The 22,511-nt window shown below is 49.9% G+C and overlaps 1 protein-coding gene across 1 annotated transcript in view; it reads left to right on the plus strand.

Annotated features, from left to right (window-relative positions):
- ANKS6 (ankyrin repeat and sterile alpha motif domain containing 6) overlaps positions 1–22,476 on the plus strand; it is a 42,994-nt gene extending 20,518 nt beyond the window's left edge. Inside the window, exons 12-15 of the mRNA XM_077756058.1 lie at positions 1,600–1,783; positions 6,582–6,649; positions 12,526–12,642; positions 20,202–22,476. Of these exons, the coding sequence (XP_077612184.1) occupies positions 1,600–1,783; positions 6,582–6,649; positions 12,526–12,642; positions 20,202–20,306 (474 nt within the window). The 3' untranslated portion in view covers positions 20,307–22,476. The remainder of the gene's footprint in view (positions 1–1,599; positions 1,784–6,581; positions 6,650–12,525; positions 12,643–20,201) is intronic.
- Positions 22,477–22,511: the final 35 nt, after the last annotated feature.

Below are 22,511 nucleotides of genomic sequence, written 5' to 3' on the forward strand. Positions count from 1 at the left end.
GAGAGAGAGAGACAGCGTGAGCAGGGGAGGGTCAGAGAGAGAGGGAGTCACAGACTGAAACAGGCTCCAGGCTCTGAGCTGGCAGTCAGCACAGAGCCCGACGCGGGGCTCAAACCCACGAACCGCGAGACCATGACCCAAGCGAAAGTCGGACGCCTAACTGACTAAGCCACCCAGGCGCCCCAGGAGATGCTCTTTAAAGGAAACAACAACAACCAAAAAAGACATGTGGAAAGAACATAGGAGCCGACATGAAAGGTCTCAGTGGCCCAAACTGGAACAGTTTGAACAACTGTAAATTAAATAGCAGTAGTTACTAGATTATAAAAGAAACATCCATGAGCCCGTACTGCTAGGCGTAAATAACTGAATAAATGGAGGAAGTGGTAACTTTTCCTTCTAGGATTCCAGATAATGTGAAAGGAATAAGGGAAATAGCAGATCTCCCATGATTAGAATATCACAGTAGTAATTGCTATAGACAAGATGGAGCAAAGAATGCTAAAATTAGTGGGAGAAACAAGATATTTAGCTGAAAATATGTCCTCCCCACCCCAAATATTTGTTAATTATAAAGGGAAAAGGTAGTCACTTGACAATGAAGAAACCCTACAGACACCACCTTAACTAAGTGATCGAGGTTAACGTTACCAGTAATAAGAAATGGGCACCGTGTGACCCTGGGCATGATGCGGTAGGAAGGGCTCATTACCTCTGTGGTCATTAATCCAAAAATCCACAAGCAAATCTAATTATGAGGAAATATAAGACAAACCTTAACTGAGGGACACTTTGCAAACACCTCAAGTCTTCCACAGTGTCAAGGTCATGAAAGACCAGGAAAGTTGAGTTGTCACAGATTGGAGGAGATCAAAGAGACATGGTTAGTTTACACAGTGTGGGATCCTGGGCCAGAATAAGGACATTGAGTGGAATAACCAGTGAAATCTGAGTAAAGTCCGTAGCTTAGCTAATAGTACTGTGCCACTGTTAACTTCTTAGTTTTGATGATTGTGCTACGGTTATGTAAGATATTAACGTCAGGGGAAGCTGGCTGACGGATACACAGGAATGCTCTGTTCTATCTTTGCAACTTGTCTATAAGTCTAAAATTATTTAAAAATAAAAAGGCGCTTTTTTTTCTAAACTAAATGACACACACACAAAGGGGAAAAAACGATGTGTTCTTTGGTGAGAAGTTGGAAATGACTGGTTTAGATGAAGGAACGTCAGGAACAGAAAGGGACCTCATGTATTTATAAGCCACACTTCCGTTTAGAGCTGAGTTAACTGAGAGGTAAGGGGACTTGGCCAAGGACACAGTGCTGGTGGCCATATGGGCAGGATTAGTACCCAGTTTCCTGGCTCCTCCGGTGCCACTTTCCATCCCACCCCCTGCCTCTCGGCTCCAGGGCAGGATTTTTCCTGTAACCGTTCTGATAAGGCTGTTTCTGCTTTGCATGTTTTTTCAAGTAGATTTCATAGTCCTGGTTAGATATCTTGCTGAGTCAGATAGCACCCGTGTTCCCTGTCGGGTGTCTGTTTTAATCACTTCTACCCTCCAGGTGATGGCTTACATATCTGTCTTACTCTTCTCAGCAGAAACTGGAGACGAGCAAACGGCCTCCGTCTGGGACTTCCACTACCTCCAAAAGCACCTCCCCCACACTCACGCCCTCCCCTTCACCCAAAGGGCACGCGGCCGAGTCCTCCGTGTCATCCTCGCCCCATCGCCAGTCCAAGAGCAGTGGGGGCTCCAGCAGCGGCACCATCACAGATGAGGGTGAGCCCCCCACCCCAAGGTCCTGAAACGCCAGCTTTTCCTCTTTGCCACTGTGACCTGGCAGGTGCTCTCAGTTGCAACAGTTAGGTCCTGGGTCGAGTTTTTAAAATTCCAAACAATAACACCTGTCTCCATTCTTCCCCGATTCTGCCTTGTATTTTTGTCTTCGTTGTGCTAGGTCCGGCAGGCAACCTGAAATCGTTGTTGAACAAGTTGAGTTTTGTTTACATACGCAGACATGCACTTGTAGAAATGCTGCTATAACACCAGTCATGTACCTTTCCCTGAGCCTTGTACAGATCAGAATTCCGTCATTTGCAAGCAATGCAGTCTCCACTGGCACTGGTTTAAGCAAAAGCAAAAAACACAGCTTTGTTGGCTCATACAATGGAAGTGTTCAGGGAGCGCTTCAGGCATGTGTGGATCTAGGTACTTCGGGAGTATTTCTCTCTATGCCTCAGGTAGGCTCTCTCTAGGTGGTGGCAAAGTTGTCCCCTACGAACTTCAGGCTTACTTACTTTTCTTGCTCCCTTAGCAACGCCAGCAGAAAGAGTGCTGCTTTCTTGGTAGGTCCAGCAAGATCCTGGGGTAAATGTCATTGGCCTGCCCTGGCTCTATTTACAATGACGGGACATTTGCCCATCCTTGACTATGCATCTGTGGCAGGGGAACGTGCTGATTGGCTGGGCGCAGGTCTCATGTCTGCCTTTGTAACTGGACATGGGGGTCTGCCCTGCTGACACTGTGTGGATTGGGAGCCAGAGAGAGGTGACTCCTCAAAGGAAAATCAAAGTGCTGTTTCCAGGAGGAGGAGGAGGAGAGGGAGGGTGGCAAGCAGGGCCAGCAGCTGTCCTCTGTAACTAGGAACCTGCGTGGGTGAAATGCAGGTCGCTCTTGTGGGGAAGATGCAGAAAGGAAGGTGGAGTGGAGGCCCCGCTGGGAGGCTCCAGGTAAAGACAGGAAGATACAAAAGACAAAGAGAGATGACTGCCCTCTGGTGGTCCTGGCAGTGGGGAGAGGGGAAAAGGGGGAGCAGGGCTTTGGGGAGAGATGGGGCCCAGACAGGTGCAAGCCAAGTAGCAGCGTTCAGCGAAGGGGGAGAAATGTCAGGTGCGCCAGGGCCCCCCAGATGCAGCGTCTCGCGCAGATGTCTGGAGGAAGGTGCCCGGCAGGTGCTAAGTGCCCGGCAGGTGATAGGTTGAACTCAACCGTGCAGGCTGTGGTCTGCACTGAATTGATAAATGCGTGCTGCCGTTGGCCTCCTCTTTATTTGGGGGTTCCTGTTATTGTGATATCTAGTGCGATCATTTATAAAAGCTTCAGAGACTCACTGGCAACCCCATTCCTCCCTAACCGTGTTTTCTATGTAGAATCATGAATTCTCCTACCTTAGAGGCTTTCGGGAATCTGAACTCTAAGAGGTTCAGTTAGGAATTTGTACCCCACCTTTTTTCAAAAAAGAGTGGCAATGGTGGCTGTCTGTATGCACTGTCCATGCGCACTCTTTTTCCTCTCTCTTATTATTCAGAAAGGTGTGCAAGCCCTGGTTGGGATAAAAACAGAAGAGGAAGGACCTGACCGCAACTTCTTTTNTCGCCGTTGGCCTCCTCTTTATTTGGGGGCTCCTGTTATTGTCTTGTGATATCTAGTGCAATCATTTATAAAAGCTTCAGAGACTCACTGGCAACCCCATTCCTCCCTAACCGTGTTTTCTATGTAGAATCATGAATTCTCCTACCTTAGAGGCTTTCAGGAATCTGAACTCTAAGAGGTTCAGTTAGGAATTTGTACCCCACCTTTTTTCAAAAAAGAGTGGCAATGGTGGCTGTCTGTATGCACTGTCCATGCGCACTCTTTTTCCTCTCTCTTATTATTCAGAAAGGTGTGCAAGCCCTGGTTGGGATAAAAACAGAAGAGGAAGGACCTGACCGCAACTTCTTTTTAATTTCTCTGACGTAGGAAGCATAGTTTTCCCTTCCAGAGTTCCTGGGTCTGGAGGCAGCAAGACCTTTGTCCTGTGGGCATGAGATTGTCAAAGGACAGAGCTTCAGTCCATCCCAAACAGCTACTATTTATGACATACTTCTGAGAAACACGAGCCCCAGTCGAGGACCATACGCAAGCCTTTGCCCTGCCCCGACTTCCCACCTACGGCCCCCTCCGGGCCCCCTCTGTGGGGAGTGGGAAGCCTGTGTCCTGGGCGCCTTAACCTGTGCTGGGTCTGGGTAACTCAGTCAGGCTGGGGGCTCAGCTGCACTCGGCACCACAGCGCTAAGTAACCGTGACACAGATGGGGTCAGATCTGTGTCATCAGCTCAGTACTAGTGCTGTGGCACAGGCGTCACTGGAGAGCCGGCGCTCGGGCGGGGCTAGACTCTGCCTTTGAGTCTACGAGAGATGTATAAGCCAGGGATGGAACGCGGCCATCATAAGTCAGATTACAACAACAAATGCAAAGAAGCCAAAGAAAGAAAGAGTACAGTTTATGAACTTATACAGTTAAATTATGTTAAACATAAAAGCATAGGGTATTTAAAACAATATGTTATTATTAATTAATTAATTAATACATTTTACTAATAACGTGTGCTCTTTATGCAGTAGGAATACCATATAATGATGTGCTAGTACACACATCCCTTCTCCGTCCCACTTTGAGAAACATTAGTTACGTTGGTAGCTTAAAATCAGCCAGGAGGGGGGTGTTTACTCCATGACATCAGCAAATGGCACCAGTCGGGGTTCAGATTACTATCTCCTTGGCCATCTAGATGTAATCTGGACAGTGATGGAGAAAATGTCCATATTGCAGACAAAAGTTAAAAGTGTGTCTGTCCTATTGTGACTAGCACAAAAAAATTGAAACAATGTTCTGCCGGGATTTTAAAACCATCATGTCATCGAGCAGAGTTGCTCACGTGAAGTCCAATATGCGTCTTTGTTGTTTCATTTCCTCTTCTGTGTTCCCACATGCGGAACCATCCAGCGTCCCTTTTGGAACTATGCTTCTTGGCTGTGGACTCCAGAGGAAGGCAGAAATGAGGGAGAGCATTCAGTGAGGTGCCTGCAATGCAACACAAGCATCGGCCACAGGGAATTTATAAGAAACAGCATTGTGTAGTTGATTATCATATGTAAATTGTGTGTTATACATCCTTTATATCAGTAAGGTCTGCTATAAGCTTATGTACGTACCTGCCTACCTACCTGCGTATATACGTGCATTTTCCCTCCAAGAGCCGGCTGTTAACCGCTTACCGGCACCCTACCGCGGGGAAAGACTGTGTGGAGGGAACAGCCCGAGCAAAGGTTTGGTGCCATGGAGCCACAGTGGGTTCGGTGTGGACCGGGGCTCGATTCATCTCGTACACCCTAGCTCAGTAGTACTCTTCCGTGAAGCCTTCTCCAGTCCTTCAAGCAGGTAGCTGTCCTCTCTGTCCCCTTGCCGATGCCCCTCCTCATAACGCTTGTCACCAAGGAGAGAGGTGGCACTGTGTAGCTGGGCCACTGGGTATGAATCCCTGCTTTCCTGCAGACTAGCGGTATAATCTCATTTGACACAGGGTAGCCAGCCTCTTGTGCCTTGCTTCCTCGTCTGTAAACGGAGGCGGTGATAGGATTGTTGGGGTTGTTGTAAAGAGCAAATGGATTACCTGTGCACAGGGTGCCTGATGGTGCAACGGCTATCACCCTCATCATTCTGTCTTCCCAACCACACTGAGTTCCTTCACAGCACGGACCTTTTCATCCTTGCATTCCCAGCGTGTAGTAGTAGTAGTAGTAGTAGTAGTAGGCATGTTGGTAGCCACTCTTGAATAACAGAATTAAAAAAGGAACTCAGGCCTCCTAAATTGCACCCACTGCCCCAGGACCTTTGCACTTGCTGTTCCTTCTGCCTGAATAGTGCCTGGTGATCTTTCCCTTAGTATTACACAGTTCACTCTGTTTACTGCTCAAATGTTACCTTATATAAAGGAGACCTTCCCTTACCACTCTCTGTAATAAACAGTGTTCCCCCACTCCCTGTCATCTACCCCTACCCTGCTCCAGTCTTCCTCACTGCCTTTGGCCTGGCAGCCTGCTTATCTGTTTTAGTCTTTGAGTCCCTAGTGCCTAGTCTGCTAAATCCCTGTTGAATGTGTGAACGAATATTTTTTCAAGCTACCCCCGACTCCCGCCCAAATGCCACTCTTGTCTCCTTTCTTCACCCTCCCTGCTCTGAAGTCATATCCAAAATCTTCTGTTTTCTCCTGCTCCGTGCCCCTCTGGCCCTGCTCTTCCACTCAGTTGTGTCTGTCCTTCCGTCAGGAAGCCCACAGCCTCCTCACACTGAGCCAAACTCCAGTTCTGGTCTGAAGCCACCTGCTTGTTCTCTTCAGTTTTCTCCCCGCCTCGCTGACAACTTGCCGGCATTAGCATTTGCTGCAGGTGCGGCTAGCAGCAGGCAAGAAATCATAATGAAAACCATCCTTGGACAGAAAGTGGGACTTTAGTCCCGGCAGTTAGAACTCTGAGAACTTGGGGGTTGCAACCAGTGGAAGGTCAGCCCGGCCACAGCACCCCCCCATGTCGGAGTTTGGGGAGATGCCAAGGGCCTGCTCTGAGGGGGAGGGTACGACTCAGACCCAGCCCCGCTGCCTCCACCCGAGTGCATCTTAGATCTGCTTTCCATGTTGGAGTTTCTTGTGACATTTCATTTGAAATAAGATTGCCACTGTTTCATGAAAGTTTGAAGACCACTGTTCTGGTGCCTTTTGCCAAATTCTAAAATATCTTTTCACATCTTTCCCTCTTGAAGATGAACTGACTGGAATCCTAAAGAAATTATCACTTGAGAAATATCAGCCCATTTTTGAGGAGCAAGAGGTAAGAATGTTATTTTTGGGTGTCCATCTAAACCTTACTGTAAAAAAAAAAAGTAGTCTTGCACATACGGGTGTTGACCCTGCACGCCTGACTGGTGTCTCTCCCTGCCCCGGAGACAGAGTTTGTGCTCAGCACACTCAGTGCAGTTCCCCGCAGTGAAGTCCCGGGGACCTTCTGGCTTGTTCTGTTGGAACAGAATTGTGTGATCGCGAGCACTGCTCTCGCCAGCAAAGTTTGCGTCTGTCCTGCACGCACTTCTGTCGAAGGGGATTGACTGGCAGGCTTTCAGATTAAAAGAGGGTCAAAAGCAAATCCTGATGAATCTGTGCTAAGTGTCTGCGTGCAGGGTCAGTGTTAATCTGAGGGAGCTCCCATTTGCTTAAAGGCACTCACAGTCAAATTTTAAAAAAAACAACAACACTGCTTTGCAGTTTGGCCGTTTCTCAAAATGTTAAACATAGAATTCCCATGTGACCCAGCAATCCCACTCCTGGGTATGTGCCCAAGAGAACTGAAAACATATGTCCACACCAAGACTCGCACATGAATGTTCACAGCCACCTTCTTCCTAATAGCCACCAAGTGGCAGACAGCTCCGCTGTCCATCAGCTGATGAGTGGCCAGGTTTGTTATCGCTATTCAGTGGAGTATGATTCGGCCATAAAAAGGAACAAGGCACTGACACGCCATGGCACGGATGAACCCTGAACACGTGATGCTGAGGAGAAGCCAGTCACAAAAGGCCACATATGGTATGATTCCATTTATAAGAAGTGTCCAGATTAGGCAACTCTGTAGAGACAGAGAGTAATCCCTGGTTGCCAGCGAGTGGGGGGAGCACAGAACAGGGTGGGGGCAGCGACTGCTTATCTGGGGGTGGGTTTCTCTTTGCAGGTGACGAAAATGTTCTAAAATTGAGTGTGGTGATGGCTGCACAGCTCCAAATGTACTAAATCACTGGATGGTACGCTTAATTTCCTTAATTAAACAATTGTGTTGTTTGTGCATAGGTGACACACAGCATTACGTTAGTTTCAGGTGTACGGCTCAGTGATGTGACAAGTTTATATGTTATGCCCTGTTCGCCCCCAGTGTAGCTGCCATCTGCCCCGTCGTGTCGCCAGTACAGTGGCATTGACTGTGTCCCCTATGGGTTGTGTACTTCAGATGGGTGGGGTGTATAGTAAGTGAATTACATCTCAATAAGTTGTTAAAAAACAACAACAACAACAACCTTATGTTTTGGCCTAATAAAACTCCTCTGCAGGCCCGCTAGCCACCAGGGTACACCCGTTGGTTTAGAATATTCTGCCCGGTTGACTGTGTGACAGCTGTCATCATCACAGTAGCAATCACAGCCACCACTCGGTGTCCCTGACAAGCTTGTGATGCTACTGAGGAGTTTGTACTTTGTTTAAAGAAGCAGGCAGAGTGCGGCGGCTTCCCTCCTCCATTTGCTTTTCTGCCGTATCCGGTGTGTCCTCCCTGCGTCTTTGGCATTTTAAACTTCAGCGGTGACTTTTTCTCATCGCCAAGAAGTCTTCCCCGTGTGCTGATGGCTGCCTGCTTTTGTCTCCTGCATTCCATGCCTTCCTGGGGTGTACAGAGAGCACGTCTCCAGTGATCTGTCGGTTCCCTAAGGCAGCGGTGCTTCTGAGTTCTTGGCTTCACCCCAGGTTTGGAGCTGGCCTGTCTGGGGGCACACCTGTCATTCACCGCTGTCCGGTTCTTGCAGGTGTCCCTTGTAGGGAACTGAAGTATGTTCCAGAGGAGATGGCAAGCTTTCGGAGCTTTAAAGGGAAGGGAGAAAGCAGACCATGCAGATTTGCGGTGGTCTCAACCCACCCAGCTGAAAGTCCCCACAGTCTCTGGGATTGGGGGACGTGCGGAGGCCTGAGACAGCACCGTTGGAGGGGTGCTGGGAGCCGCTGGCCGGAGGGTTTCTGTGTGTGAGTTCGCTGAGCCGGCACCCTTGCCGGGAGCCAGCTCAGCTGTCCCCCACCCCTGTGCTCAGCCCCTCTCTGGACAGCATACAAGCTAGGTAGCGCTGTGTGAGATTGGCGGTCTGTCCACACAGAGATCCCATGCTCCCTTGAAGGCTCTGATGGGACTCGGGTTTTAACACCCTTGCTCACCCCTGCCCTCACCTCCTTACCCGTCTCCACAGCTGCAGTCCCATAAGGAACTCCTCGAAGAACCTGGCATGCACTTCCAGGGCTGGTAAACAGTCCTCACTATTACTGTGTGCTTTTAGTCCTGGTTGAGAATTTGAAAGAGGAGTGAAGTTAATACGTTTTCTCCTCTTGCCATTTTGCAACTGAAGACAGACAAATAATTTTCACGTCTCTACTTATGTTAGGATGGATTTGGCTGCATGTATTGGAAAATCCCCAAATAATAGTATCTTAAACAAAATGGAAGGCTCCTCCCCCCCCCGCACAGGAAGTTTTGAGGTGAGTTGTCTAAGTTCCTTCTAGCTCTCTGCTCCACCATCACTAGGGTGTGTGGCCCTTGTCCTCAGGGTCCAGTATGCTTGCTGGAGCTCCAGCCACTACATCCACATTCTAGGTGGCAGGATGGAAGGAGGCAGAGAAAAGACACATGCTCTCCTTTTTTAGAGAGGCTTCCTCAAAGTAACATAAACCTTCTCATATCTCATTAGCCAGAAGTTTGTCAATTGACATACTCATATGCAAGGGAAACTCAAAAATACAGTACTTTAGCTTCATGGAAATGTGCCTCGCTGACAACTCGGATTCTATTACTCAAAAAAAGTAGGGCATGAATATTGAAAGGACACAGATGTTTCTGCCGCATCCTGCTAACCCTTCAGCAGTACTCACATGAGGAGAATTCAGTCCTGGCTTCTCCACCTAAAATGAGCTGTGAGGATTTGGCAACCCCCAGGGTTGACAGAGGTCAGAGATTGAGAAGATCAGTGCAGGTGGGGATGCAGTCGAATATCGACTGACGTGGTCACTCGGTCAGTCAGCAAACACTCCTCGGGTCTCTGTCCCCCTCCCAGGCCCTCTGCCAGTGCCTGACCCTGGGATAGGGAGAAACACCCACAGTCCGGGAGCCCAAGGAAGGGGCCTATAGACTGAGGGCCAGAGGAGCCCTCAGCTGAGCATAGACTGAGCCTTATATGAGGGGAGTGAGGCCAGAAGGGCAGCTGGGAAGAGGGAGCAGACGTGTGCCGAGAGCCATCAGCACGTTGGCCTGGCCGAGTCCTGACAGAGGCTGGCACATCTGGAGCAGAGAGGGCCTGGCCAGCATGGACATGACCCTCTGAAACACCGTCTGGAGGCAGATGAGGTCCGGCAAGATCTCCGGCCTTGGTGTGGATGGTGGCCCAGGGTCGGTAGGGGAGTTAGGGCAGACTCACAGGGAGGGAGACTCCAGGTATACGGCGGGGGAAGGGGCGAGATGGCCCTGGACAAGAGCACAGAGAGGTGCCGAGGATGGCCTGGGGACAGGCGGGGGGCGCGTGTGTGGGGAGAGGGGAGTGTCTGGCACTGTCAGGGGCAGGCGGGTTCTGTCAGAACCATGTCATCTGTTCTGTCAGGCCCTCAGCCCCGCGTGAACTGTCATCCCAGAGAGAGACAGGGAGACGGGGGATGCCTGCACCTCAGATTGGGGCTTGTAAGGGAGCAGACTCTTCCCCACTGACTCGCACCTGGTTCAGGGCTTTTTTAATCCGGGAAAGTAGAATGACAGTTAAAATAGAGAAGGAAAGATAGGGAAAAGTTTTCAGAAAAAAATTCTGTTATTTCTGCATACATCAAATATCTTGAAGAAAATTGTTTAAAGTCTCGTTCGGTATCTGTGAGGGAACATAAAGCTTACTTTAAAAAAATTTTTTTTGGCATTTATTCCTTTTTTTGAGAGAAAGAGAGAGTGTGAGCAGGGGAAGCACAGAGAGGGAGGGAGACACAGAATCTGAAGCAGACTCCAGGCTCTAAGCTGTCAGCACAGAGCCTGATGCGGGGCCTGAACTCAGGAACCGTGAGATCATGACCTAAGCTTAAGTCGGATGCTTAACCGACTGAGCCACCCAGGTGCCCCTAAAACAAAACCTACTTCTAAAGTGAAGGACTAACGGGGCACCTGGGTGGTTCAGTCAGTTAAGCATCTGACTTTAGCTCAGGTCATGATCTCACAGTTTCTGAGTTCAAACCCCGCGTCGGGGTCTGTGCTGACTGCTCACAGCTTGGAGCCTGCTTCAGATTCTGTGTCTCCCTCTCTCTGCCCCTCCTCCTGCTCACACTCTGTCTCTCTCAAAAATAAACTTTGAAAAAATAAAGTGGAGGACTAAGGATAAATTACGGAAGTTTTTTTTTAACTTGTTTGAATGTTTATTTTTGAGAGACAGAGAACAATCAAGGGAGGAGACGAGACAGAAGCTCAGCTCTAACTCGTAAGCCGAGAGATCATGACCTGAGCTATAGTCAGACGCTTAACCAACTGAGCCACCCAGGTGCCCAGGAAACTTTATTTTAAATGACAGCAGAATTATATAATATAAAACTATAGTATCTTCATAATTTATAAATGTAGTTCACAAAGCTCTGCCTAAAGCTTCTGTAGAGCCTACAGCCACCTATAGGTGAGGTGGTGAGAGAATCCGTACATTTCAGGTGGGAAATGGAAGTACCTGCCCGAGGCCCCAGGCGGCGTGTGGGGATTGAGGCCTGTCTGTCCGTGTCTGCCTCTTCTCCCTAGCACGGGCTGGAGATGAGGCTGTGGGAGGCCAGCGCCCTCCTACCTCTCCCAGATGACTGCTCTTTTGGGGTCTAATATTCGAGAGCCCGTACAGGTGACAGGACCTGTTCGTCCTCAGGGAGCATCAAGTTCTGTTAACAAGGAGGCCGCTGCCCTCAGAAATTCCAAGAGGGAACACAGGGACGGCGGCTGCAGCATCGAAGGGTGACGTGACCCCATGGAGAAGAGCGAGGACTCTTGGAGCCTGCTGCCTGGGTTCAAATCTTGGCTTTCACTGACTTGTCATGTGACTTTGGAAACCGAATCTCTCCATGGCTCGGTTTCCCTGTCCCCAAATGGCCGACGGTGGTATATTCACCTTACATTGTAAGGTGTAAACCACTCGGTCTGTGTCCTCCCCGCCCCCACCTGACAGTGTGACTCCAGGATAGATCTGGGGTGTGTAGGGCCGGCCTCCACCCTCTGTGTGTGAGGGCGGGTGTGCTTGCTTCTTCCGAGCCACATCTGACTTTCGAAGGAGAGACTCTGGAGCGGGGAGGCCCGTTAGTGTTCTTCCTGGAGCTGAGGCCTTAGCAGGGGTGTTAGGATGTCACCTGTAGAAGCCAAGGGCCGTACAGCTTTGAGACGCCCTGGTTCTGAGCCCTCCTCTGCTTCAGTTCTCCATGGCCCTTCTTCCCTTTATCGCTTCTGCCTGTTTATTTTCTCACTCTGTCTTTCCACAGTCTGCATCTCCCTTGTCCTCTGGGGGGAAACGTGGTGAGTACCGCCATTTCTATGCAGTTCCCAACATCGTCTGAAGTACAGCAACACTGGAACCAACTTTCTAATAGCGGACTCGGATTTGCACCCCTCGGGCCACCCACCTTACAGTCTTGGAGGCTCTCCTTCCTTGTTAAATGGTCAGGGCCCTTTCTAGAACTTTCCAAAATATACCTGTCCTGAAATTCCCAGGCCTAGAGCTGAGGAGAGTTAGTACTTCATAATAATACTTTCAACTAAACTTTCATCGTAAAGTCAGGAATTGGAAGTAGTAAATCATAATTAATTCATTACTAATAAGCACTAATAGTCCATAATCATGATATCTCTGTTGTGGTTGGAAAAAAGAGGTATGGTGTCAAGCAGATGGTAGCAGATCCCCCTTCTCTCTGCAGGTGGATATGGAAGCGTTCCTCACACTCACTGACGGCGACCTGAAGGAGCTGGGCATTAAGACAGATGGGTCCAGGCAGCAGATTTTGGCAGCGATTTCTGAACTGAATGCAGGCAAGGTATTGTTCTCCATCTTTTTTTTCCCATTGCAAACAATGGAGAGCTTCACTAGCTGGGGCCCCAGGCCCTCCGTGCTCCCAAGGACGTTTGTGGTCTGATTTCATCTTCTCTGGAACATCTGGCAGAGGAGGCCCCTGTGCACGCCTCTCATGACCCAGCACTCACTATGTCCCTGTACCTTTTCCAGGTCTGTCTTCCCATGGATTCAGCAAAAGTGTTCCCTGGGGTAATTTCAACCCACAGTCTGGGTGTTACCCTCCAGTGCACAGTGGGATCAGAGCACTTGTCTAATAGGTCGGTGGGGTCAGGCCCACATGGGTGTGAACCCACTGCTCCCCTTACTCACTGTGTCACCTAGAAGTCATCACCTCTCTGTGTCTTACTTTCCTCACCTGTTGTGATGGCCGGGGACAGTGGGGCCGTCGCCAGGACCAAAATGCTTAGGGCCGCTGGCACACACAGACCCATCAATCACTGTTGTTGTCGTTGGCGCCTGCATTTTTGTCCGATGTTAAATTTCTGTCTCACCAGCTTTAAACTAAAGATTAACCATGCCCCTCCCCTCTCAAGGCACACATGAAAAGAACAGTGAAAACAATGAGAAGCAAGTCACCATTCACTTTGCAGACCTTAGTTGTACAGTGCTGTTGGGCTATTAAAGCTCCCTCATTTTCTGCTTTTTTTCTCCGACACGGGATGGACTTTTCTGTCTCGCTCCAGCAACGCGTAGGCCCCGTTACCTGTTGCTCTTTCACGCCTTGCCTGACCGCCCCCCTCTTGTAAGACAGTCGTGCGGCGTGTGGGGTTTTGCCGTTACAAATACCACCACAGCGGGCATCTCCGCCTCATTCCTTTTCCTTCTGTTGTTCTGTTCCTCAGGCTGCACTCCACGGTACGAGGCTGTGTCAGAGAGCGTGACCGGTCTCACGGGGCTTTCTGGGTATTGCCGGGCGTGTGCACAAATATTGAACAGGCTTGGAGCGCCGACAGCAAGTAAATATTCATGTCTCGCTTTATCATTCACGAGACACTCCACATACATTTCCCCAGCTAAGCCGAGGAGGCTGTGTCCTCACACTCGCCCCGTCTGGCTGCTGGTGGCCAGGGCCAGGGAGCGGAGCCCCAGGGAGGCAGGCGGCCCAGGTGGAGAGGCGGGACCTGCACCCAGTCTTCCTGTGTCGCCCCAGCATGGGCTGCGTGGGGGCGGCTCCGGCCCTCCTTGCCGGGAGGTGGGTCTTAGTGCCATCGTCGCCGTCATTACTTGACCTGTTCGTCGGCTGCGAGGCGGGCCTTCAGAGTGGTTTGGCTGGCAGGACTTCCAGCGCTTGCGTTTTCCACTGAGTCTCTCTTGTCAGTTCTTCTTCCGCTATTAGTAGCCTGTTCCTGTACACTGCTCATCTGTAGCATGGGCCCGGCCGCCTCCCTTTAGGAGGGGGAAGTTGAGGCTCAGAGACGGACAGCGAGCCCTGGCTCCCAGCCCAGCACCGCTTCTGCTCCGTTGTAGATGAGGAGGGAGGGAGAGAAGCAGGCATGGGGCTGCTGGAGGTGGGCGAGCCTGGGCTAGTAGGAGGGGCTTACCCGGGTGGCTCATGGGGCACCAGTCAACTGGAGCAAGCACTGGGGTCTTTGGAGCATTGATTTAGTCATGAGAAATAACCCTTGACTCTCCACCATGTCCCAGGCACTCTGTGGATGTTAGGCACTGAGCACACTTTGTGCCCAGCCCTGCTCTGAGCCTGTCATGTCTAGTCATACATTTAACTTCATAGAAGCCACTGAGGCCAATTCTAGTTCATAGATGAAGGAACTGAGGCACAGAGCAGTTAAGGGACTTGCCTAAAATCACATAATTGGTAAATGTCAGAGCCAGAATTGGAACCCAGAGTTTGTGCGCTGACCACTCTGCTGCCCTGCCTCAGGGTAACCCACACAGGCACATTAAGGAGAGCTCCTGACTTCAGGAGGAGGCTGGAAAGGCAAGGTCTTGGAAGATATTCCCAAGGAAGCGGCAGGAGGGCTGGGATCTGAAGAAAGATGGGAGTCATGGGGTAGAGGGCTAGAAGAGTGCAGACCAGGCAGAGGGATGCACATGTGCAAAGGCCCTGTGGTGAGAGGGTGTGCAGAGCCTCTCAAGAACTAAAGAAGTGCCAAAGCTGAGATCAGGACGAGTGGTGTGAGGAGAGGCCACAGGGGACGTATGAGGGCCTCAGGGTGGTTGAGAGGGATCCAGTCAAGTAAGGCCAAGGGTTTTGGGGAGGAGGTAGGTGAGGGATGGTAGGTGAATGTGGCTCAGGGGTTAAAGGACCCTTCCTGCTTCTGGCTCCAGAGGCCAGATGTGTGAGCCAAGGAGAGGATGGAGGTAGGGGAAGTGAAGCCAACCAAGAAAAGACAGGTAAGGTACTAGAAATAGGGCCAGTGAGGACCATGGAGGGTGTGGGGGGACAGGCCAGGAGCTGGGTGCCACTAGAGCCTGGCCCAGGGTATGGTAGATAGTAGCTGCAAATGCTTCCAGAACTTCCCTTCTGCCCTCGACAGCCATGGCCTTTGTAGTCTGGGATCCCAGCAAGGGGGCAGACTGCGCCAGCTTGAAAATGTCAGGAAGGTTGACTGCTGTCATAGAGTGAAGGGTCTCGCTGCTCCACAGGAGAACATTTTTCTTAATATTTACACAAACTGGGACAATTTTTCTCTCAGATTCATTGCCCCCACACTCTCTTTCTGTAATGGTCTGCGTCCTGCACCAGATAAGGCCCCGTCCAGAGAAGCAAAGGCAGCACAGCTGGTGGTGGTGGTCTTGGTTCGACCAAGGCCCCTGCATGACCAAGGGCTACGTACTGGCTGGCTTGTGAACAACAGGAATTTATTTCTCACAGCATGGAGGTTGCAAGGCAAGATCAGGGTGCCAGCACGGTCGATATCTGTGAGGGGCCTCTTCCAAGTTGCAGACTGCCGACCTCGCACTGTGTCCTCACACGGCAGGGGACGGGGAAGCAAGCCCTGTCCCACGGGGCACTCATGCCATCGTGGGAGCCCCCCTCGTGACCTCGTCTAAGCACCGTCACCTCCTGAAGGCCCCACCCCTTCATAACATCACACCAGGGATGGGGTTTCGACATGTGAACTGGGGGGGGGGGACACATTCCTTCTGTAAGTGGTCTTTGGGAGCGCCAGCTGACCGCTCCCAACCAGGAGACCCGGCGCTTCCGACCTGCGACTGAGGGTCTGCCCTGTCCCACCCACGTTCTTCCCACAGGCAGCGCCCACCCTCAAAGCCAGGGGATCCCACATGGAAACAGGTGCAGAGGGAAGTTCTGAGCTACAGAGTCCTGTGAAAGTGAGGGCCACGTACCACGACATGCCGGGGAGCAAAAACATGGCTGCGGCAACGCTAAGCATTACAAAAACAGGTTTATCGTCTGTACCACCCACGGGTTCCCGTTGGAGCTATGTGCTGCTTTTTAGCAAGCCAGTTGTGGCTTTTTGGAGCCCTTTAGATGGCTCTTGGATGCCCTGAGCCTCAGCTGTTCTGGGCTGCACCTGCCTCACTCTAACTTCAGGGCTCCCTGCCTCTTTCTTGATTGCTACAGGGCACCAATCCTCCCTTCAGTGTTCATACTTTTTCTTTAGCAACTCAGCCTTTGCCAGGAGAGTACCCCCTGGTGGCTCAAATGGTCTGTACACATTCGAGAACCCACACCAGGACCCATGAGAGAGGGGGCCCAGATTTCCTTGCCCACTAGTGTCATAATGTCTTAATGGCCATGGTCCACAGCTTGTCAGGCTCAGAGGGTGTGCACTCAATTTAGTGGTTTGGCAGCAGCTTTTTATTTATTATTATTATTATTAGTTTAATGTTTATTTTTGTTTTTTGGTTTTATTTGTTTTTGAGACAGAGGCAGAGCACGAGTGGGGGAGGGGCAGAGAGAGAGGGAGACACAGAATCTGAAACAGGTTCCAGGCTCCGAGCTGTCAGCACAGAACCCAACGCGGGGCTCAAACCCACGAACTGTGAGATCATGACCTGACCCGAAGTCGGACACTCAACCGACTGAGCCACCCAGACACCCTATGTTTATTTTTGAGAGAGAGGATGTGAGTCAGGGAGGTGCAGAGAGAGAGGGAATGCAGAATCTGAAGCAGGCTCCAAGCTCTCAGCCCAGAGCCTGACGCGGGGCTTGAACTCATGAATCATGAGATCGTGACCTGAGCCAAAGTCAGACACTTAACTGACTGAACCACCCAAGCACCCCTACAGTAGCTTAAAAACAGAATAGGGTAGAAAATGTAGGAGGGTAAAATTTGTTTCAGTTTTATGTATTTGCACATAACAAGGTTGTGATATAAAATGTAGTTCTTAAACAGTTAAAAATCGTTTGAACACTTTAGCCTAAAATGTTTTTTTTTTAAAAAAATAAATATAAGCCAGGGCGCCTGGGTGGCTCAGTCAGTTAAGCATCTGACTTCAGCTCAGGTCATGATGTCATGAGTCGTGGGTTCGAGCCCCGCATCGGGCTCTGTGCTGACAGCTCAGAGCCTGGAGCCTGTTTCAGGTTCTGTGTCTGCCTCTCTCTCTGCCCCTTCCCTGCTCGTGCTGTGTCTCTCTGTCTCAAAAATAAATAAAAAACTATAAAAAATTTTCTAAAATATATAAGCCCAAAACCCTAACTTGGCCATAAAAATATCAGCAAAGCAGTATGGATCCTCAGCCTTACAAGTCATCGACCTTCTGGGTGACCCTCCCCTCCGGTACTCACATTGGAATGTGTGTTGGAGACTGCTTATCAGTTTGAAACGGTTTCTGCGTCGGAGAAGGTCAGTCAGGAAGCTCACCTGCATGTATTTCACCTTTGGTTGGTCCTAAGCCATTGCTTCTCTGTACTGCCATTTTTTTGTGTGATTATCAAAGCAGTGTACATTCATTTTGCTAAATTTGCACAGTGCCACAGAGGTGAAAAGACTTTTTAAAGGAATCACGACCCAACCACCCAGAGGCCAAGGCTTTTCACATTTGGGACGAACGCTGCAGTGTTTTGTGCCAAATGTTTTTCTCTCCATGGCTGAGATAAATTTGGATCTATAATTTTACATCCTACTTTCTTCATTTAACATTAAATATATGCAGTTACCCATGTCATTAAAAATTCTTTTAATATGATAAATTTACACGGATGTACTAAAATTAATCTATCTTAAATCCCTACTTGTTGGATAGGTAGCAGTCCAAACTTTCTATTAATAGTGAGTGCTGCAGTGGGCAACTTTGTGTGTAAGGCTTTCTAATTACCTCCTCAGAATAGATGCCTAAAAGTGGAATTTTGGAGTCAAAGAGTCTAAATCAAGGTATACGGCGTTTCTTCCTGAATTGCTTTCCAGAAAGAGCCAGTGAACATCTCTACCAGCTGTGGGAGTATAGTTCTAGCATCAGTGTGAATCCCTGCCAGGATTGAGTACTATTAGTTTGTCTTTAAATTTTTATTAATTTAAGAGTCCAAAAACCGTGCCTTGTTTTAATTTCTATTTCTTTAACTATGAGGTAGACTGAACGCTTTTTTTCCTACTTTTAATGACCATTCGCTTTTTCCCTTTTAAGAATCATCATGCAGGTCCTTTGAAGCTCAGGGGGTTTTAGGGGCAATTATTATCATCATCTTCAATCAGCAGTGGATTCGAGGAACGATTATGGTTTTCATCATCCACGGCTCCCTCCTAAGTAGGAGGCAGAGTGCTGGAACCCTGTCTCATCCTGACCTCCTTTCTCCAGCAATTAAGGCTAAGGTAGTGTTTAATAATGACATCGCTGTCATCCCTCCTGTTTATTTTTTAGCCCTCTACAGTTTGCACAGTGTCACCCTGTTCTTTATCTCGGGTTGAGCATCATCACAGCCCCAACATGTCCTACTGTCCCCATTTTATAGATAGGACACCCGACAGCAAGGGGCCCTGTCTGGGATGCCGCCACTAGGGGGCGGTAGAATAGGGACTGACTGTCCTTACAACCGCATCTGGTGCTCTGTCCTCTGCCCTGCTGCCTTTAGGTTTGTGTTGTTGAGCTCCTGGGGGCATTTTTCTAGCTGATTTAACTTACCTGGAAGGATTGGCATGCCAGGAGGCCTTACTGCCCCCTCCGGTGTCCAAGAAGGCCTCAACAGCAGTAGAGGTCCCTTCTCTGGGGTCTGGAGAGGCCACAAAAAGAAGAGAAAGGCTCATTCGGTAGACTTTTTTTTTTCTTTGTACTCCTGGCAGAGAGTAATCTACCAGAGACTATTCATTTTTAATTTGCTTTACAGTTTGCCACATTTGTTTTTAAATGTGGTTTTTTAAATTTGGTTTTAAAAATATGTCTTTGGGGGGCTCCTGGGTGGCTCAGTTGGTTACGTGTCTGACTTCAGTTCAGGTCACGATCTCACGGTTTGTGGGTTCAAGCCCCGTGTCAAATTTTGTGCTCATAGCTCATAGCCTGGAGCTATGTGTCCTTCTCTCTGCCCCTCCCCAACTTGTGCTCTATCTCTCTCTGTCTCTGTCTCTCTCTCAAAAATAAACATTAACATTTTTTTAAAAATATGTGTTTGGGGGTACCTGGGTGTCTCAGTTGGTTAAACATCCAACTCTTGATCTTAGCTCAGGTCTTGATCTCGGTCATGAGATCAAGCTCTGCCTAGTATGAAGCCTACTTAAAAAATTGTGTGTGTGTGTGTGTGTGTGTGTGTGTATACACGCACACTGAGACAACACTGCTATCCTCTGACAACAGGACCTGTCAGCCTCCTGCTGCCCACGTAAGGTCTGCTGTCACCAGCAACCATTTGAGTGCCATTGCTATCCCATTTTACAGATAAGGAAACTAAGACCCAGAGAGGTTAAGTGTCTTGTTCAGGGTCACCCAACTAGTAAGTGGGAGGAATGGGATTTGAACCTTGGCTGTTTGGTTCCAGTCTTGGCTCTTAACTGCTGTGTATTGCTGCCTCTCAGCCAGGTATTCAGTGAAGATGTTCTCTGGGCTGAAAGAAACATCTCCATCCTCCCTTTTTTCCCATCTCAAAACGTGTGTTGAGCAGTGGGGATGCAGGGGAATGTTGCACAGATAGAAAGAGAAGTGAATCACTGTGATGAGGAATCTGACATCTTTTGCGCATGGGGCATTGAGGCAGTTCAAACTCTGTAGCAGAAAGAAGTTCATCTCCCACTCAACCCCCTGGAACTCTGAGGGCTAGAAAGACACACAGTGAGTCAGGGGAGGAAACTTCCCTTGTAGGCCATGTGACCCAGGGCAAGTCGGTCCAGCTCCCTGGGCTCTGTGTCCTGTCCTTGTCTGGGAGGTTGGACCCCTGCATCTCGGGGGCCCTCTCCAGCCTTGCGTGCTTGATTGTGGGTGCTGGAGGATGTTCTGACTCCATGTGTTTTTATTAAACTCAGTACTCTCTTAATCAGATAATTTATTTCCCCTGCGACACCCATGGGTTTCTAAAGTGTAAGTTGAGGATTAACAACACTGTGTCAATTGAACTCATAGTTAAAAGACTTAACAGGACTTTGTGTCTGTTTTCAATTTCCTCCACAGGGACGCGAGAGACAGATTTTACAGGAAACCATTCACAACTTCCACTCTTCCTTTGAGAGCAGTGCCAGCAACACCAGGGCCCCTGGAAACAATCCCTGTACATGATCTCCCTCCTGTGGTCACCAGCGCGAGCTTTCTGAATCCCAGTACTGCCCTCACACAGCCAGTGCTCCAGCCACCATCGGCTCTTCCCCATTCCCTGAAACAGACCACGCTTTGTCACACCACCATGCCTTTGTCACGTTCCCTCTGCCCAGAACACTTGTCTTCCCTTCCCTGCTGCAGTAGTTGGTGATGCTCGTTGGTATAACAGACTCAAACATGGCAGTCTTATCCTCACATAAAGTCTGGTATGGCTGCTTCTGCATGACAGGTGACTTCATGCTGTGATTTGGGGACCCATCTCCTTTCGCCTTGCGGCCCTGCCCTCCCCAGGGGCCTCAGCATCTTTGCTTCTAGTTGGCAAAAAGCGGGAAGGGACAGTGGAGGAGGCACAGCCATTAACTACTTTCCTCTTAACTGCTCCTGTTCCATTTCTCCCTCTTCGTCCCATTTGCCTCCAGTGGTCACATGGCATCCTCTGACTGTGAAGGATGCTGGGAAATGTAGTCTTTGTTCTGGGGGTGGCTCCCTAGCAGCAACTCTAAACTTAGCTGGGGCAGTGCGTGTTTTGGAGGATGCTTAGCCTTCCTTGATGCATCTTTCAGGAGAACTTCTAACTTGTTCTTTGTGATCCAAGTCACCATACAGTGAAGCCTTTCTTGATTTCCTTGTATGAAATGGACTTTTCAGCCCCTGGGGTCCTTTACTGCTTGTTTGAAACTGTTCCAGTGCTTGGCCTCACCTACTGCATACAGCATATGACAGGTGTTCAGGATGTGTATGTTGAATACGTTTCTCTTTGTTGCAAGGGCAGCCTTTTCGGTAGGAGATGAGTAAGCCCATGGTGGGATCTTGGATCCCTTCTCCTTCCCGGCCTTCAGTGTCCTCACCTGCAAGATCAGGTGTTGGGCAGGATGATGCTCTAAGTCTACGCTGTTCGCCCCATATCACTGTCGGGCTTTCTGCACTGCTGGTGGGAGCAGAAGACCCTAATAGATTCTGTTGCGGAAGGACTTTGGTGCTCACATTTTCTAGACAAAGAAGCCAAGCATTTGGAATTTCTTGTATACCCTTTTAATGCTATGTTCCTCAGAAGGGAGTTCTTGTAATTTTCTCCCATGTCATTGTATGTTAGCGGCGCCTGACTTCTAAAATCCAGTAGCTTTTGGAAGTGTTTTCAAGTAAGGAATTCGTTTGGCCAGTGCTTGCTGCATTTGTTTTATGTGCTGGGCGCTGGGGATACAGAGACTGCCTGGAGCCAGTCCCACCCTTGGGGACCTCGAGAGGCAGGAGAAGATGCAAGTGGGTGATCCCAACCTCGAGAGGCAGTATGACAGTAGAAAGAGTTTGTGCTCTGGACTCAGGCTCCAGCCCCTCGGCTGGCCAGCTGTGTGGCAGGGACAGGTCACTTAGCCTCTTGCCCAGAGCTGAGAGCCAGTGTGCAGAAAGCATTTGGTCTACTGCTGACGAAGTAGTCAGCAGCCTTCACAGTTGCAGTCTTTGCCACGAGCTCTGTGGGACACATATCCTCGGGGGTTGCGGTCTCTCCCATGCCCCTCCCCAGCCGAAGGCCTGCTCCTCTCCGCTGAGCCCAGAGCCACCCCACACGCGCCCTCTGCCTGTTGGGCCAACACCTCTGTCTACTCATCGCTCATGCCGGCAGCTGCCGATGTGCAAAATGACTCAAGAGAAAAGGTTTCACTTTGCCTTCACGGACAGGCATCTTTATCTTTATAAATGCGCCTCAAGCCCCGGCCTTTAATGAGAACCGGCCACACCTACTGTGTGCGGCAGCCTGCCCGCAGTGTCCTCCACCCTCACCGCCACGCCCGAGAATCCTGTGCATCTGGAAGATGCGCAGAGTGCAGCTGCAGGCCAGCCACAGCCCAGTGGGGGCGCTTCTGGGCCCCTGCCTTTCCAGCAACTCACGTAGCCGCCTGGAGCGGGAAGCACTGGAGACGCTTGCTGTTGGAATGGCCTCCTCTCACGGGGCGCCTGGGTGGGTTAGTCGGTTAAGCGTCCGACTTTCGCTTAGGCCATGATCTTGCAGTGCGTGGGTTCGAGCCTTGCGTCGGGCTCTGTGCTGACTGCCAGCTCAGAGCCTGGAGCCTGTTTCAGAGTCTGTGTCTCCCTCTCTCTGACCCTCCCCCTGCTCACGCTGTCTCTCTCTCTCTCTCTCCTAGAAATAAATAAAAATATTTAAAAAAA

Source organism: Crocuta crocuta, unplaced genomic scaffold, assembly GCF_008692635.1.
Source record: "Crocuta crocuta isolate KB4526 unplaced genomic scaffold, BGI_CrCroc_1.0 scaffold431, whole genome shotgun sequence".
NCBI lineage: Eukaryota > Metazoa > Chordata > Mammalia > Carnivora > Hyaenidae > Crocuta > Crocuta crocuta.